This window comes from Onychostruthus taczanowskii, unplaced genomic scaffold (genome assembly GCF_017590055.1).
Source record: "Onychostruthus taczanowskii isolate IOZ18803 unplaced genomic scaffold, ASM1759005v1 scaffold42, whole genome shotgun sequence".
Taxonomy (NCBI): Eukaryota; Metazoa; Chordata; class Aves; order Passeriformes; family Passeridae; genus Onychostruthus; species Onychostruthus taczanowskii.
In genome coordinates, this window is record NW_024501682.1 from 1,893,275 (window position 1) to 1,911,617 (window position 18,343).

Here is an 18,343-nt window from a genome sequence, read left to right on the forward strand (position 1 = left end):
GCGCTTACCCCTGCAATTCACATTTCCAACGGGGCAGGGGCTACCCCCTGCCGAGCCCGTGATTTGTGGCTGTTCTTTCCCGTGGGTGACACGCAGCCCCATCCCCTCTCTGCTCTCCTCCGCGCTGTGCCGCGGCTGGAGGGGGCGCGACCGCTGCAATTTTCACTCCGAATGACGAACCCACAGCTCCGGGTTGCAGCCGCCTCCTTTCGCTTTATTTTGGCGTGGAAAAGACATCTGTACCTCTCCTTTGTGTGGGTCTGTGGTGGTACGTGGATGCTCGTACAACACACCCCCCAAACTCCTTGGCTGCCGGGGAGGGGGATAAGGGTATCCCGCCCAAACCGCTGCCGGCGCGATTTCCCCGGGCTGCGCGGCCACGCGTGGGAAGAGCCACAGTCACCCAGCTCCCTCCCCGCCCGGCGGCAGCGCCCAGGGCCCGCCCTGCCCGGTAGCGCCCGTCGGGGGGGGTCCGCCCGCCCGTCCCGCCCCTCTCCGCTCCTTCCCCGCCGGGGGGCTCGGCCGAGCCTGGGAGATGTAGTCCTGGCTCCCGGGCTCGTCGGCGGCCGGCGGGGCTTCTGCGGGGGACTACGTTTCCCAGGCCCCCCTGCTGCTCGGCCGGGCCGCGGGAAGGGCCGGGCTGTCAATCAGCGCGCGTCGGCGGGGGCAGCGGGACGGGGATCCCCCCGCCCGCCCCGTGTCCCGCTAATAATAAGTGCTTCAGAGCCTTAAAAGCAGGGAGGCAAGTGTCATGCGGGCGCGTCGTAAGGGGCTGAGCTCCGGCTGAGCGCCCTGGGCCGTTTTGCCGCCGGCATAGCCGGGAGGGGGAAAAAAAAGGGGGGAGAAAAAAAGGAGAAAAAAAAAAAAGCCTCGGAGCTGGTTCCCGGGGAAGGGGAGAGAGGAGAGAAGCCCGAAAGGCTGGACAAGCCGTCAGCGAAGTGGCGATGAGGCGCAGGAAGACAGCGGTGGCGGCCGGCTGCTGCCTCGCCTTCCTCCTGGGCACCCTGCTCAACCTCCTGTTCATCCCCGGCTCCGAGCACCCGCCGCCGCCCCGCGACGAGCTGCCCCCCTCCCCGCCCGGCGCCCCCCTCTACCCGCCGGAGGAGGAGATCGGCGGCGGCCAGGCCGCCCTGGCGCGGCAGATCCGCGAGCGCTACGAGGAGGTGCTGCGCTACCGGCAGCACCGGGCGGCGGCGGCGGGGCGGCGGCCGCTGCGGCCGCGGGAGCGGCGCCTGATGGACCTGGCGCCGCCGCGCACCTCGGCGGAGCAGCCGCGGCCGCAGGGGCCGCGGGGCCGAGCGGCGGCGGGGCCGTGGGCCGGCGCCTCGGCCGAACTCTCGCTGGAGCCGCCGCTGCTGGGCTGCCGCGACATCCGCGATGTCAGCGGCGTGCAGTACCTGGGCTCGGGCTACACCAAGGCGGTCTACAAGGCGGTGCTCAACCGCACGCTGGCCGTGGCCCTGAAGGCGGTGGACTTCGGCGGGCACGACATCGCCCACTGCGTGCGGCAGTTCTCCGCCCTGGGGGACTGCTACCGCCTAGCCGCCTACAAGATCGTCAAAGAAATGATCCTGCTGCAGCGGCTGCGCCACGCCAACGTCCTGCAGGTACGCGCGTCCGGCCGCGGAGCCCCGCCGGGGCGGGTGGGTCGCGCTGCTTTTCCCCGGCGCTCTCAGTTGTACCGCGGGCAACCTGTCGGAGCTACCGCCGCCACTCCCGGCGTGCGCGGGGAGCGGCCGGGGAGCTCCCGAGAGTTCGCACACACACCCCCGTCCCCTGTTCCGTGGGCAGCCGCACCCCCTTCGGCAGGCACGGTGCGGGTCGCGGTCGCCGGGGCAGATGTCCCTGTCCCCGGCACGGCGGTTCAGTACCTCCCGTCCCCGTCGCGTGTCAGCGGGAAGGCGCGTCGATGGGCGCTTTCCAAAGCTGGCAGCCGCGGTGCTCACCCCCCGGCGACAAGTGAATCGCCCCGGCGCGGCGCGCCGAGCCCGAGGCAAGGCCGGGAGTGGTGCGGGATGCGTTCCCCCTCCTGCCCGGCATCCCCCCGCGGCAGTCGGCCCTGCGGCTTGTGCTCTGATCCCGCTTCCTCGTAAACAAAAGGAATACTGAGGTGAGGAAAGGGGCGAGGGAGAGGTTGAGGAAGGACTCGGAAATCCATAAACACCCCCCGAATAGCGGGAAATAAAGGCCGGCTTGAATGCAAGCGCCGCTGGCTCCGGTACCCCCGGAGAGAAGACAGCAGTGGGATCACCCCTGGCAGCCTCTGCTGGGACTCCTGGCGGGCTCAGCTGGATCCGCGCAGCCCCGGCACACGGGTCAGCCCAGGGGGTTCACCCAGGACAGGCCGGGTGGGAGTCCTGCTGGCCGGTGCGCCGGCACCGCGGCACTTGCCAGAAGGGGCTGCATTGTAGGGCTGTTACACATCAGCATGAATCTCAGCGGGTCCATTTGGATGTAAATGCTGGTATGGAAATTCCTATTGCGTTTCGCATAGCATGAGCGTTGCAGTAGAATAAAAAATGAACGTTAAGACCAGACGGTCTCACAGTAGGTGCTTTTTGAACTGAATCGGGTAAAGGAGTTATGTTTCTTCTTCAGCTGCTGCAGCAGGAGTACCAGCTCCCCCACGAGAACTTCAGATCCCAGCGATCAAAGCTCTCGAGTTTCATAAACTGTTCAAAGAAAGGCTAGTCATGATTTATCCACAAGAAAATAGATTCCTTCCTTCCTTCCTTCCTTCCTTCCTTCCTTCCATCCTTCCCTTTCCTATGTGGGGCCAGGTCTTAACTATAATTCATAGGAAGAACAACGTCTTACAAACTACAAAACCCTACACTCCTAGGAAGGATATTAGTTGTTCCTCTTAAGCTGTGATGAATTCTGTTTGGGAGAGCCATGCTTGGGTGCAGCCATCGTTACTGGTTGCTCTGAGGGGATTTTTTCCCCCCAAGATTGGTTTTGTCTTGATTTTTTTTTTTTCTTAGTGTGAGTTGGCCAGTGTGTGTTTTTTAAAGTTGAGTCATTTTGGTAGGCACTAGCATTTCTTTCCTGTTTTACTCATGTGTGTTTTTTTTCTCTGGAGGGACTAATTTGGCATTAATTTGGAGCCATCCCTCTCATGAAAAGAAGTGGGGTGTGCTGTCTGTCCCCGCAGGTGTGGGTGGGGGGTCTCTGGCAGCGCTGCCGAAGTTACCCGGTGCCCCGCTTCCCCCCACAGCAAACCTTGGAGGAGCCGCAGGAATTCACTTCTCCGGTTCGGGATGATGTGGAGGAACCACAGTAATTCATTTCTCTGGTCTGGGATGTCAGGTGGACTCTGAAGGAGGGAAGTGCAGGCGAGATGCACGGTGTCCCATGGTGGGGGGGGCCGGGGCAGGAGGAGCTGGAGGATGAGCAGGCACTTCCACCAGCGCCAGGAGAAACACGCCCAGCCTCCGTGCTGGGAAAATGCTCTCGTGGGCAGAAATCCCGTCTGTTAGGTAGGGCTTCATAGTTACATGCCACCCCATTTAAAAATAGATTACACTTAAAGCAGAAACATGTTTTCAGATTCGTTCCGATTTTGTCATTGTGTTTCCTTTTGCCTGCCCTCCTGCTGTATCAGCCCCAGCGGGGCTGCCGGGCCGGGAGGAGACCCCCGCGGCCCCGGACGTCCCCCCTTTGTTGTTTAATGCACCGCGTTGTGGGGGCGCACGGGGCCAGGGTGCTGCGGCCTGAGTCAGCGTGATAAGGCATTACCTTGAAAGGAGACGGTAAATATCGACCTGACAGGCACTGTCTGGACTCTGTCGGGACAGCGCTGTGGGCCAGGAGCAAGTCTCCGGTGTCACGCAGGAGTTGTGGAACTGATGTGGAAAATGGGGCACCAGGGAATAACATGAAATATATTGGTTATGCCTCTGTTAAAATTTCACACAGGACAGGATCCATGATTTTTAACTTCTTTTCAGCAAAAGCCGGCCCCGGGCTTAGAATTCACTGTCTAGGGTTTGCTGCCGAGGCAGAGGAATCAGTTCAAAAGTCAGCGTCTCCTCCTTCCTCTGGCTTTTGACAGGCCTTTCAGCTCCCATTGGAGGGGGAGGACCGCACTGGCTACAGACGCCAAAGGCACTATGCCACATCTTTTGGGCCAGCGAGGCCCGGGAGCTTCCCTGCCTTTGCTTCTTACCTCTGTTTTGCTCCTTTTCCCCCCTCCCCGGCGGTTCCGGGCATACCCAAATACGAGCCGGCTGCTATAAATAGCAGGAAGGACGTGCCACCCTCCTGTCACCCTGCCGTGCCTGGGAGGGCAGGGCTGGCGAACAGCCCCTGCTGGGGCAGGCGGGGGAGCCGGGAGGGATGGAGCCGGGCGGCGGCGCTCACCGGGGCGCTCCTTGGAGACCGCCCGGGCTGAAGGCGAAGCGGGGCCGCTTGCGGAGAGCGGGAGCTCTTCCTCCGCCTCCCCACGCCGCGGGCGTGGGAGGGAGCGATCCCAGGGACGCGGCCACGCAGACGGCCGGCAGCCGCCCTGCCTCAGCTGGAACCCTCCCGGCCGCTCCCGGGTATCCCCGGCCCCGGTCAGGGACTGGTGGCGGTGAGTAAGTTCATGAGTTTCTTTTGCTGAAAATAAAGTTTCGTGTCGGTTCAGTCCTAGGAAGGGGGGTTTTCCTGTAAATCTCTGGCAGCTGACAGCCTGAAGTGTAGTTTGTAAGATAACAGGCTTGTTCTTTACTGTCTCAGCAGTTCTCATTCTGGCCTGTCTCTTGTCAAAATCAGCTTTTTTTTTTTTTTTTTTTTTTTTTTGCCATCCTTTTAAAAAGACTTGATTGTTGTACGATATATGATAGAGGGGAAAAGAGTTCTTTCCAGAAAGTACCAGTGCCTTTAGACAACATGCTGACATATCCACCGTGCCCTCCGCCTGGGGAAGGAGCCAGATGTGTCAGCTCTGGCAGATGTGGTGAATCAAGTCTGGCAAAAGAAACACGGAAAACTAGCAAGAGGGAGAGTGGTTTCACATTAGGCAATGCTGAGGCGAAGGCAGCTTGCCTTCCTGTTTTTATTTCCACGCTCTGCTCCGTCACTTGCACGAAGGGCCAGCGCTGGGCCGGCACTCCCCCTTGCCCCCGCCGTCTGGGGCTGCCCCAGGCTCCCTGGAGCGGCAGCCGCTGGGAAGGGCAGGTGCAGGCTGCGGTGGAAACGTATTTGCTTTGGCGTGGCGAAGAGAGGGGTAGTTCATTAAAGTTGATTTTATAATGAAGGGCATTGGGGAAGAGGGGGAACTGGGTCACTGATTTGTTGTAACAGAGGATTTAGCGGGCCGCTAATTGCTTTGCAGTCGCTCTGTCGAATGCAGTGCTCGATCTCTTCCTTTCACTCCGTGCTGCGATTTCTTTTCTTGCAGAGTTCAAATGCTGCTGTCTGAATCCTGGCTTTCTGAGCATTTTAGTGGGGGAGATGATTTAGAGTGCTTTAATTCCTCCCTGTCCATATATGAGGAAGAAAAGAAAATCAAACCATTTGCAGTTAATTTCAGACAACGAGCACAATTGTAGTGACACAAAGGCAATGTTTGATTTACTGTAATAATGTAATTATAGCCCTGAAGTATCAGAATTAAGGGTGGTGCCATTTTTCGTCTTTGCATTGCTGAAGAGAAGGGAGGGAAGGTCTGAAACTGCAGACGTTTGGAAATGTGCAAGCTTATTTCTGTGACAACTATTTATCAGCACTTTCAGTGTGAGTTCACAATGATTCATTTAAGAAGAAGCTACCACTCTCTTTATAAAAACACACACAGAAGCTCAGGAATAAGGGTTGGCTTTGTCTGATGCTGGTGGAAGACACTTAGCTACTAACAGCACCAATGGCTTGCTGGCCGCCCAGACGAGGCCAGTTCATTTGGCTTATTTAGCTTTAGTGTGAAGTTAAAGTGTGTAGTTGAAATACTGAGATGGCATCTGCACTAGAAAAGTCACCATCCAAATATCAAAGCAGTTTCTGTATGAATTGGGCCAGTTAGCTCTATTGTATTTGTACCTGATTTTTTAAAGATGGTCGTGATTTACAGGGAGAATATTTGTCTCTTGCAAAATTAGTTGATTAAAATAGACTGCAAATAATACATCACTTACTGCTGACAAGTAGACTTAAGATGTGCTAGCCGATCACAATATTTTTAAATACCCTTTTAAACAGGATTTTCTTTCCTTTACATGTGATAATTAAGAGATTTTTTTACTCTGATGGTTTCCCTATACATATGCATAGCCAACAGGATAGGGCAATTTTAATTTTAATGTGAGAATTAAAATAATAAAGCTTTGTGTATGGTTTGCTTATTCCAGGTGGAAGTAGACAATCTTTCCAATTGTGAAGAGAGTCAATATACAATTAATTTCCAGTGCAAACTTATTTGCATAGGGATTGTATGGAGTCTTGAAGGTCTGGTCCTTCACCATCCCTCTTGCAGGAATCTACTGTTGTTTTCACAGAAGGCAGGGGGGAAGGGGAGATTGTGCTGTTGTGGAAATAGCTACTCAGGGACCTCTTCCCTGTTGCCAGCGGGTGGGCATTGAATCGCTTTTGTGGTGGCAGTGGTGCAGGATTCCTGACAACGAGTCTTATCCTTGTCTGACTGGAGCCTGGCCATCAGGACTCGGGGAACTACTGACCTGAGGAAAGTGCTGCACTTGCTGATAGCAGCTGGTAGGAGTCTACATGGAGAATTTGTCATTCTTAATTTTTGGATGGGGCAGCAGAGGTTCCAAGTTCTTGGGGATCAAATATTTCAAAAACAAGTGCCTAAAGAGAATTAACCTTTGAGGCTGGAGCTGGATGGGCTCTGCCTATGCACCCCAGATACAGGACTGCTGCATTTAGGAAGGTCATGTTAGACTGGGAGTGTTTTTCTAAATTACCTCAGTTGAGCTGCTCTTGGGACAAGTTCATTAAAGAGAAGTGAGGCCACCACGTGGTGCAAGACCAGGCTGATAGGGGCTGTTTAACTGGTGTTGGGATCAGAGGAACCTCAGCTCCCAGACAGATGAGCCTGTCATATCTTGTCAGTGGCAGCGGAGGTTGGCACCTCTTGCTGGCCACCTCCTTCCTTTGGAAACTGCTGCCACCACCACTGCCTGGGGAGCCGTGAATGGAGTGGCTCCTTTGCCCCAGTCAATCCATTGCTTGACATTATTGTAAGTGAACCTGAAGGAGATGAGGTATTTAGCTCTCCTGGGCACCCTTCGAGATGGTTAGTGGTGTTGGGGGTGGACATTCATGTGGTGAGAGAAAAAAGCAGGCAGTGCCACCTACTGATGGCTCGGCAGAGACAGCCCGCTGCTGCTAACAGATGTCCCCACAGCCCCAAGGAGCTCGGGATGGAGCAGAGAAGGGCAGGGAGAGCAGACAGATGCGGTTTGGCGAGGAAAGAAGAATTATACAAAGTGCTTCTTTATTGTGAGACTGCTTCCCAAAAGGCCCAGATGTTATCCTGCACTTTTAAGAGTGAAGAAAGGATCTGTTAACAAGAACTGCAGAGCTGCTGGAAGCATAGAGCTGATACAATTGCAAACCCACTCTTAACTGTTCCTGTCCCTGGAAGGCAAGCTGCACATCTTGATGCTGGAGTCACCAAAAAGTATTTTTTTTCCCATTGAATTCCTAGGGATGGCAGAGGCTCTTGAACTTGCAAAGCTGCTGGCAGGAATGACTTTCCATAAGGCACATGTCATCACATAAGTTAGAAGGGCTACATTGTCCCTCCTTTTAAAAGTAGCATTCATAAAACTAATCCCAATCATTTGTTGAATGATTTCTATGGTTGTTTCTCAGTTTTATGTGCCACGTAAATCACTCCAGAAGACTGGTTTGAATTTCTGCCTCCTTTATGGGAGTTGATGACTTGCAACCTCATCCAGCTTCTTTGAGGAGAGCCCAGCACTACTTCTTCTGCTCAGTGGCTTGCAGAGATCACCACAGGATGCTGTGGGTATGATCAAGTTTTCCCTTGCTGCTTGCCGTTTTTCATGGGAGCAACAATGAATGAACAAGATCATTCTGGGCCATCAATATCCCAGCCTGGAATTAGTTATGACCAAGAGAGAATTGCAGAGGGAAGCACATGGTTTTTGTAACTTATCCTTTCATTCCCCCTGCCCACCAGCGTGGGATAGCTAGGTAAATCTCTTCTCCCTGGTCTCTTATCCCAGTGATAAGGCACGTGGGAATTGTTCGAAGCTGCAGTGGGGAAGGTTGAGACCTGACACTAAGAAGGGTGGTCAAACCCTGGAACACACTCCCTCGAGAGGCGGCCAATGCCTAAGCCTGTGAGTGTAAAGGAAGCATTTGAACAATACCCTCAATAACATCCTTTAACTTTTAGTCATCCCTGAAATGGCCAGGAAGTTGGACTACATGATTTCCTGTTCCTTCCAACTGACCAGCTGAAATATCCTATCCAATCCTATCCCTGAATTGTATCATTCTGCCCCTTTTGCACATGCTCTGTCTTCTAGTTGCAGCCGTGTTCTGGAAGGGCAGGCAGGGATGTGGTGCTTGGCCAGGGAGGAGGAGAGGACCCCTGGAAGGGGACACCAGGGCTGGCATAGCTCTGCTCCTCTGTCTTTTCTGCTCTCTGCATGGACACAGTGTTGGTGGATTCAGGCATCAGCTCAGGCTGTTCTTGGAAGTGTTGCAGACCTGGTTTGTGAAGTAATGTCAAATTTGGCATATTGTGTCAAATATTCAAGAAGGTCTTTTTAAGAGATATTTTGTATGGATTTTTGTGTCAACACAGTCATCTGATGGTTCAGGTAGATTCCCCATGATACCTAACTTCTGTTGCCATTTTTCATTTGAGTAATGGCCATGAAAAGCTTGACTAGAACTGGTTCTCACAGGCACTCTGCTAATACTAATATTGACTCTTGACTAATTTTAAAGGACTTTTATTTTTCATTGCACTCAGCTGAACTGCTCAGTTTGGGTAACAGACACCAGACATGGGTATTTTATATTGTTTTAGGCCAAATTTGGAACAAGTTAGTTTGGATAGGCTTGCCTTTTTCTTGGACTGTGAAGCTGCAGATAGACTCCAAGCTTATTTTAAAGCTTGCCATGATAAAGTTCAAAATTACTCATACCTAAGAAATAAAAATTATACAGATGTATATATATTATAAAATTTATATTATAATGAATCCAAGACAAGCATTTCTGAACATGTGATGCACAGAGGTTATTTGACAGTTTTGTAATGCAAAATCATGTCATGACAAAGGGTTAAACTTGTGGTGCAGAGGAACTGAGTGCCGTGAATGGAGGTCAGGGGAGCTTCTGATCTGGCTATTTACAAGATAATGAACTATGCCTCCAGTGATATCAGCCTGTTTCCATTGAAATCCTGGTTGTATGAGTGATCCATTTGTCTTCCCTGGAAGGCTTTACAAGAGTAGGCTGCTTGAGTGACTAAATATTTGCAGGGTTGTGCCTTGAGCTTGTGCAGTGCAATGCAAATTAAAAGAGCTGTAAATGTTTTTAGTAGAAGAATTTTCCACTTCAGAGTATAAGGAAAGCAGGGAGAGTAAAAGGGAGATAACGTTACTAAATCATAAGATTATAGCCAACATAATATGTGTCAGAGCAGTAGGTATGTATGGATATGTATACACACATATACCTCTAAAATATATGGAGATATCTGTGGACCTTTATGGATATAGCAACAGATATGGGTAAATACACATAGTGTTCTGTTTCTGAGTACTACATTCCAATTTTTCTATTAAGGAAAATGTTTAGTAACATGTTTAGTAATAGTGCCAGGAATGAGATTCTTCTACCTTTTAGTTCTCCTGGAGTTTAGTGCTAATCATAATAATACATTTATAAATAAAGCCTAGGCAGAACTGTGAATTTAGAGTTTAATATTTGAATTACCCACTACTTTCTCTTGGTTCCAAAATCCAGCAGACAAAACACCACCTCACAGCTGTCAGAACACAGTTAGGGTCCCACTCTCAAAAGTTCTGCATGGTGCTGGGGATGTTCTGTGTGAGTCTTTATCCAGTGAAACTCAGCATTTGCAGGGCTTGATTGATGGATTTCAATGGGAGAAAATAAATTTACTTCTCATGTGCCATCTTGATATATTCTATATCAGGAAAGTTGGCATTGGATCAATCTTTAGTAAATTTAGGCATTGAGTTCCCTGCATTTTCCAGGTTCCCTGCATGTTACAGGTTTCCATGTGCTTTTGGGCTGATTGGCAATATATAAGAATATTTAGTATGTATTTTAAAAAAATATGAAACATTTAAAAATACACATGCAAATATTGTGTGTATATGTTAGAGATCAGAACAGGAATATACATATATGTCAAATATACAAAAATATGTGTATATATGTGCTTAAAATATGTATATATGTATGTATATTTATAGATGTATGTACCATCAGCAATGAGGGGAAATTTTTAAAACACAAGTGATTAATAAACCTTAAAGTGACAGAAATGTCTCAAAATATGTATTGGTAAGTCGTAGCTGTATCAAGCTGTGCTGGGGATTTCTGCTCTTGCAGGGATGTACTGTCTGAAAGATTCTAGGATGAAAGGTGAATCTAAGGACTGATTGCCTAGAAATATTACATTAACCTAGCAATAAAGTGGCAAGAGCTTCTAAAATATGCTGTTTTGGTTTTGAACCGTAGCAGCTTAAGCAAATGGCTCATCAAAAGGCCAGTAGGAGCTTTTTATTTCCCCAGGGCACCAAAACACTACAAAATACAATCTCGGCACAACCAGTTTTGATTAAGCAACTCTGTCCCCATGTATTTCTCAAAAGAAAGGCTGTGTCAAGTGTTGACTACTGTCACTCTTCATACATGTGAGATTGTATTTCATTGCACTTTTCTATTGTGGGCAGAAGTTGGATCCTACTGTAGTCAAAATTAAAAGAGAATAGTAGTCCAAATTGAAAGAGAAGAGAGTTAGGTTTCTGAAATTTACTTCTGGTGTAATGCAGTTGAGCCTGTCACTTATATTACAGCTGGTAGCAGTGTGCTTGAAGTTCACTTTCCAGGACTCACAGAAATCTCATGTTCATTAAAGCAAAAAGGGGGAAATTGCCAGTTTTTGTGGTTGGAGAGAAAGAAGAATATTCACAACGTGTTGTAGTTTTTAGGGAAATGGTATGATCTGTGCAGAGGCATTTTGCCCTCCAGCAGTCCTGCCCCAGCCTGGCAGTCGAGCTGAGCCAGCAGAGCCCCAGCTGGGGAAAGTGGTTGGAGACCTGTTTGGAAAAGGTGGGTCCTACTGTTTGTGACTGAGCAACCTCCACAAAGGAAATGTAACACTTTGGCAATGGTTCTGGTTTGACATTTATTTTTTGGAAAGTCCAGCTGTGGTGTCTACACCAGTGCAGGAGGGCTCATAGTTTGCACAGACTTATCCTGCTGATGACAGCTGAATAAGCTTCTTTTTTTTGTGTTTTTATTCAGTAAGCTTGTTGGCTTTTGTGTAGAGGCTGACCTCTGCTTTTGCCCTCCTCTGCTGCCCCAGCTCCTCTGAAAGGGGCACCTCTGTCCCCATAATTTGTAGTAAAAGGGAATTGTAAAGGGAGGTGAACTGGCCAGCTGTAGGGACACGGGCTCCTGCAATGCAATATAACTTTCACAGGGGCTGACCCTGTATGCCCAAAGTACCTAAAAACTGTTGGGAGTCAGCAGGAATTTTGGGTGCAGAAAGACTAATGCAAGACTGAGCCTTTACAACCCAGAAAATCCAAATGGCGAGGGAATAATTTGGTAAACGGGGCTACTTGAAATAAATGAATTATGACACATGATGTGAGAACAGGTCAACATTTCGTATCTGGCATACATTTTTCTAAACAGACAGAAAGGCATCCCAGTATCGTGACTGTTTGCTATTAGATTCTACACAAAAATATATTGGGGTGGCATTTAAATGCAGTGACTCGAGATAGCAAAAAGATGTGGGATTGTATTTCTTTCCATTCATTTAATTGGAACCATACTGAAAAAGCGTATGAAAACCATCACTCTTCAATATGTCTGAAGTGTAGCTTTGTGACGCTGAGAATGATGTCCGACCTAATAGAATTTCAGATAGAGGAGATATTTTGGCTCATCTTTTGCTTCCAGCTATATTCAGTTTCCCCGTGTGGTTATTTTTCTTGTTATTGTATGCACCAGCTATCTGTTTCTTACTTCACTGTCTGGGAATACAAACCATTCTGTCTCATTTCTGACCTTAAAATGGATTGGACAAAAGCAAAAGGAAGTTTAAAAAAATGTTTTGGGTAGTACCCTTGTACTTGTTTCTTGTGTTGTGTAAGTCAGCTTTTAAAATGGAAGGCCTCAGTATTGCTGCCTGGGAATATTTTGCATCTATATATATTCTATACTTCGTAACATCTGTGTGTTGGGTGGTGGTTCATCAGCAGAGGATGAATGTAACCATTTCAGATGCTTAACTGGCTGTTGGGACTTGCCCAGTTTGTAATCATGGTAATTGCACATACAAATATGGCCATGTAATTACATGTGCATTTTTGCATTTAGTTTCAGTAGTTCATTTAGAGAAGTATAAATGTGGCCCAATAAATCCTTTATATCTCAGACTTCTTGCTCTTATATCTCTATATAATTATGTAGTAACACTGTATCTGGAGAGGTTTCACTTAAATAAAAGCAATAAAAAGCTCAGGTTAGTTTATAGATATAGTCAGATACTTGGGCAGTGAAGACTTTTGCCAAGGTACAAACTGGACACTAAAATGAAAGAATTGTGGGCAAAATTTGAGCTGAAAGCAAACCTAACTTACTGCTACTACTATTGACATTCATGGATCAAGATACAATAGACAAAAATAGGTACTGTAATGAATTTCACTCCTGTGATTGTATGCACATAAATAGATAGTAAGACTAATTTTTCAATGTTTTTTGGTGTAAATATATATATGTATTATGTTTGTATAATCAAAAGGAATAGATAATGGTGTTTGTCTTCTCTGTTTCTATTACCAGAGTTGTTTTCACAAATGTTGATAATGTCTGATGGAGGCTGGTACCTTTTTTGTCTTCAGTGTTACTGTGAACCAACTGTTACTGCAATACTGTCATTTCCCAGTCTGGATTGCTTGCTAATTTCCCTTATGGCTTTTTTCCCAGTGGATAGTATTACTGTGCTAGAGACAAGAACTGAATTCTGCAGATGATACAGAAACAGATGCTAGATTTTGAGACTCAGAAGTGAGGGTTTTCAAATCTGCCAAGCTTCAGCCTATCTCTGTAGTGTGCCCACACACAGGAGAGGTGGGAAGAAGCTGGTAAGGACTGCAGAATCCAACCTTCCCTGAGAAAATAATATATATTATAGTAAATGTTTTCATTCAAATCAACTTTTGGTTTGCTTAAACAGTTGTGCTGATGTGATCCTCTAAGATATAACTCCTGGCAATAAACTGCACAGAAGTGGTGTCACAGATGATAAGGAACAAACCCAAGGGTGGTCTGAATGGCTCTAGATGGAGAAATTATTGCTGTTAGTGTCTTCGTCATGGTTGTGGCAGTAAAGGCAACGGTCTGTTTTCCTACTTCAAATGTTCATGTTGGCATCTATCACAAATCCTCTTTTTGGCTTGTTTTAAAATAAAATCTTTTAGCTCTTTTTTTTTTTTTTTGTTTAGGTTAATGTCCATGTTTAAGCAGTTGTTTTGAAGTACAGTGCCATTTTTACACCAAAAAGAAAAATTGTTTACTCTTTTACATTTTTTGGCACCCCTTTTTCCTTTAAATGTAGACAGCTACAGTCAAAACTAGCAGCATGGCTCATAACAAATCCCATATTTGCTGACTTTAGCTTGGTCTTTGCTTTTCTGCCTGGGGAGGTCACAAGCTCTAAGAATGTGCTGGATGCTGGAATCTGCTCGCAGGGGCTGTGTGCAGCCTCAGCCGCTCCCTCTGGCCATGGCACTCTGTTTTCCTCATGATTTGGGATCTGTCCCTGTCCTGGCTGCCTAAGCCTGGCTTCCTCTGCAGGGCCACATCTGAATGCTCTCAGCACTGAGGAACTCCCTGTCATCTTCCTTGAGCTTTTTAAAACTAAAAGAGGTTTGAAAAATCAAATTTCTCAAGGCAAGGCAGGAGAGGAGTAGCAACAGGGAATTTTTTTTTAATCCTGCATTTTCACATCAAACCTTTTACTGTGTGTTTTATTTGACTGGGGGCAGAGATTACATTTAATTTTATTTCATGTGCATGCTGTTCTGGCTGGAAAGTTGTGATCAGATCCTTATCTGGCTCATTTAATATCTTCTCTGCCAGGGCTTGGCAGGGAGTTCATAAAAGCCTGTCCCCCAGCCTGTCAGACATTGTCCCACTCCATATAAAGCAAGACAGTCTCTCCTCCACAGTCTTTAAATATTCTTCTAGTGCAATTATTTGTGCAAGTGGAAATCATTCAAAAATCCTTGGAAAGCAGATAAAAGAAGAAGCTGGAGTATGGCTGAAATTGGCATTTAAATGCTTTTAAATTGTAGAAGCTACTGGCAGATAGTATTTTGGAGTATTTGCCCTGCTTTAATTATACTGTACACAGAAATTCATCAGGTATAGTGAGAGGCAATTTCTGGCTGGGAAAAGATAAATCTTGGCTTTTCAAATGCTTTTCAAGGTGCTGTGTCATTGAAATACACATTGCCACTCAAGGCACAAACAATGATCCTGTGGAAAATGTAATTTATACTATTTTACAATATTTTTGAAACATAAAATCAGTATTATGTAGTCAGGTATTGCATAGGTTAAACTACCTTTCCTCAGATAGTTTTCTGTTTCTGCATTCATAGATATATGAAATTATTATTATTGTTGTTTTTTGTTATATATTTGGCATGGTTTGACCCTATCTGGATGCAAGGTACCCACGAGAGCCATTCTCTCACTCCCCTCCTCAGCTGGAGAGGGGAGAGAAAATATTTTAAAAGGCTCATAAATTGAGTTAAGGAGAGGGAGAAATCATTCAGCAATTAATGTCGTGGGTGAAATACTCAACTCAGGGAAAAATTAATTTAGCTTATCAAATTGTAGTAGGGTAATAAAAGATAAAACCAAATCTTAAAAACATGTTCTACCCACTCCTCCCTCCTTCCTGGGCTCTATTTCCCTCCTGACTTCCCTGCCTCCTTTCCTGAGCAGTGCAGGGGAGTGGGAATGAGGGTTGTGGTCAGTTAACCATATGCTGTTTCTGTGGCTCTTTGCTCCTCAGGAGAGCACTCCTGAGAGTCTTCTCCTGCTCCAGGGTGGTGTCCCTCCCATGGGGGACAATCCTCCTTGAACACCTTTAGTGCTGAGACCTTCCTATGGATTGCAATTCTTCATAAACTGGTCCAGAGTGGGTTGGATGTAGTCCACTGGATGTAGTCCTTCAGTCTGTGTTCCCTGCAGGGTGACAAATCCTGCCAGAAGCACTGCTCACAGCCCCCTCTGGGAATCCACCTGCCGAGGTGCACTGCACTGATGTTTCCTGGTTCTGTTGTTCTCAGCTCTATGGCTATTGCTACCAAGACAGCAATGACATCCCAGACACACTGACCACCATCACTGAACTGGGCTCGCCTTTGGAGATGATTCAGCTTTTACAGACTTCCTGGGAAGACAGATTTCGGGTGAGTAGCAGCAGTTTCATAAGGATCTTTAGAGCAAGAAATAAATAATATTATATATCAGAGGTTGTGTACTCTTCAGCACAATTCACATTTATTAAATGTTTGTTTTGCATATGATTACATCTTGGTTTAGAAGCAGTATTTAGCACTCTCCTTCTGCAGTGTTTAAGACGCTGTGTTATTTTGTCTGTCAATGTTATCTAATTGTAACTAGTTATTTGGTCTTTACATGATATCTTGAAACACTTCTTACTTGAGGCCCAGGAGTTTTGGCATTGGGCTCTGCAGCTGGGATTTAAACAATAGAAGGATGTTACATTTCTCTCCTGATCCTTATCATAGGTTTGTTTTATAATTGTTTTCTACTGCTTCTTGCTCTGTTAATTTTTTCCTGGGGAAAGAGTGAAATAAACGTACACAAATCTCAAACCAAGTTTGTCCACCGCACTGGCAATTTACCAGGAGCACGAAGGTCACACTTAATTTGTCCAAAATGAAGCCAGACTGCAGCAATGCTTTGATCAAGACAGCTGTCTCGCTTGGTGTGTATGGGGATGTCGCTGTCTGAGGTTAACTCCCTAGGACATTGAAAGGCAGCAGCAGTCTCCATCTGAAACAATTTGGATTGCTTGGCTACATCTGTGCCAGAAAATTAAAAGTATGCCTGAGTGAACTCTGGGTGGAAAGAGCAAGGTGCAGCCCACGGCTGTGCAGTTGCATTCCTGCTCTCTCTGAAGGCTGTGAGCAGGATTGGAACCTGTTGGAAGTGGTCCCCGGACCTGCTGGATCCTGCTTGGGGACAGTACTGGAGAACAGCCTCAGTGCTGGTCAGACCTGGCCAGAGACCATGCTAGCCAGTGTGCATGTGGGATTAAGTTTTTGTGCCCAGGAATGTTCCCTGGCAGAGTTTATTTTACTCATACAGCTGGAGCAAGTGTGTTGCCTGCACTAAGGTTCAGCTCCCTTTTCCTGAAAGAAGAGTGGTCTTGATAAGCAGCAGAGGTACTCAGCAAGGTTCCCAAAACAGGACCACCTGCCTTTAGCTCATCTCATCCAGGGAATGCAAATAATGGACTGTGATAGCAATTATGTACAAAATAAATGACCAAGAGGTATGTGAGATGATGGGTAATAAACAAAGAAATTTCTTTCCAGTGTGGATATTTCTGAGTAAGCAGTTGCAAAGAAAGATAAAGGAGTGTTAGATGAAGATGAAGACCTTCACAGAGGTAGAATTACAGGTGAAACATTCCTGTGACTACTGTAATGAAGTCCTAAATAATATCATGCTCATTCCTTTGTCTAGGGTGCAACTAACACAGAAAGAAGGAAATAGAATTGTCTTCTTGATATGTGAGACTTGTTTGTGGTCCAGTCCTGAAAATGACTGCATAAATCCATGAGGTTATTCCTACAATTGATAATTTCCTTGTGTGGATGGACTCAGCAGTAAGCTGCGTAAGCCAGAAGTGTGTGACACAGAGCAAAGCCTTCACCTCTGTGCTTGAAGCTTGTTGTAAGGGGGCATTTGCAGTCCCAGCCTGCAGCAGGTCTGCATGGCAGAGCCTGTTGGGGTTGAGCACAGAGGTTGCTGGTGCAGGAGCAGGGGGCTTTCTGGCATTTGAGAAAAGGCAATAATTTTGGATGACAACCTGTGGGTTTGTTCAAGCTAAATTCTGGGTTTGTTGGCATGTGAAGATAGTTATATTATATATTAGCTTTGGCTGGATGGGCTTTTTGTCTACAGTGTATTGCAGGATAACACAGACATGAGTTCTGTGTCCTTCCAAGGGGAGGTAAGGGTGGTTGAGTTTAGCATCCCATAGCCACACTTGTATGCACCTACAAACATCTCCATATGAAATATGGTATCCTGCAAGTAAGAGAAAAATGTTTTTGTCTGGTCAACCAGGAGAAGGATTAGGTAGAAGAATTAGATGGTTCTAATATCCCACAAGTGAAGGGTCTGTGAGGGATAACTTCAGCTGTGCTCAGCTTTCTTATCAAGGATGTGTTGGGGTGCACCCTTGAGTGTATTGTTTAAGCCCCTAGACAGAATTTGGATTTGACTACTTCAATGCACATACCCTTAACATTGTCTTTTAATAGAAAACAAAGATTATACATAAACAGTAAAAAACTTGATAAACTGAATATGACCTGTTATTTATTTAATTCATAAAATAAAAATTCCAGTATTTAACTGTGTTCATGTTACTGCTACCTTTGGATTAATAGGTTACATAGTCGACTCTAAAGGAATGCATGAATTGAAAACAGGACTTTGGTAAGGGGGCTGAATTCAATGTTCATCAGGGCTGCTGCCTCATAAGAGTTACTCAAGTTTCTAATCTGCAGTGAAAAAGTGAAACATCAGCACAGAGCTCCCACCTCAGCCTCAAAGTGGTGCATAAGAGTCCACCACGGCAGACCCATCAAGGCAGACAGACATATACACTTATCCTGAGGCATGGTGCAGGGTTACACTGGACCTGTGGAGCTCTTCTTCCTGGGAATTTGCTTCCTTCTCCCCTGGAAAAAGGAAAAAAAAAAAAAACAGAGGAAACAGTGGAAAAAAAATTATAAAAACAGTAAAGAGGCAGGATCAGTACAGAGGCAATACAGACACTGTCTGCAGTTGGAGCTCCAGTGACGGGTGCAGGGCA

The 18,343-nt window shown here is 46.9% G+C and overlaps 1 protein-coding gene across 1 annotated transcript in view; it reads left to right on the forward strand.

Annotated features, from left to right (window-relative positions):
• Positions 1–217: 217 nt before the first annotated feature.
• PKDCC (protein kinase domain containing, cytoplasmic) overlaps positions 218–18,343 on the forward strand; it is a 36,201-nt gene continuing 18,075 nt past the window's right edge. The window contains exons 1-2 of the mRNA XM_041413619.1: positions 218–1,607; positions 15,555–15,677. Coding sequence (XP_041269553.1) covers positions 945–1,607; positions 15,555–15,677 — 786 coding nt within the window. The 5' untranslated portion in view covers positions 218–944. The remainder of the gene's footprint in view (positions 1,608–15,554; positions 15,678–18,343) is intronic.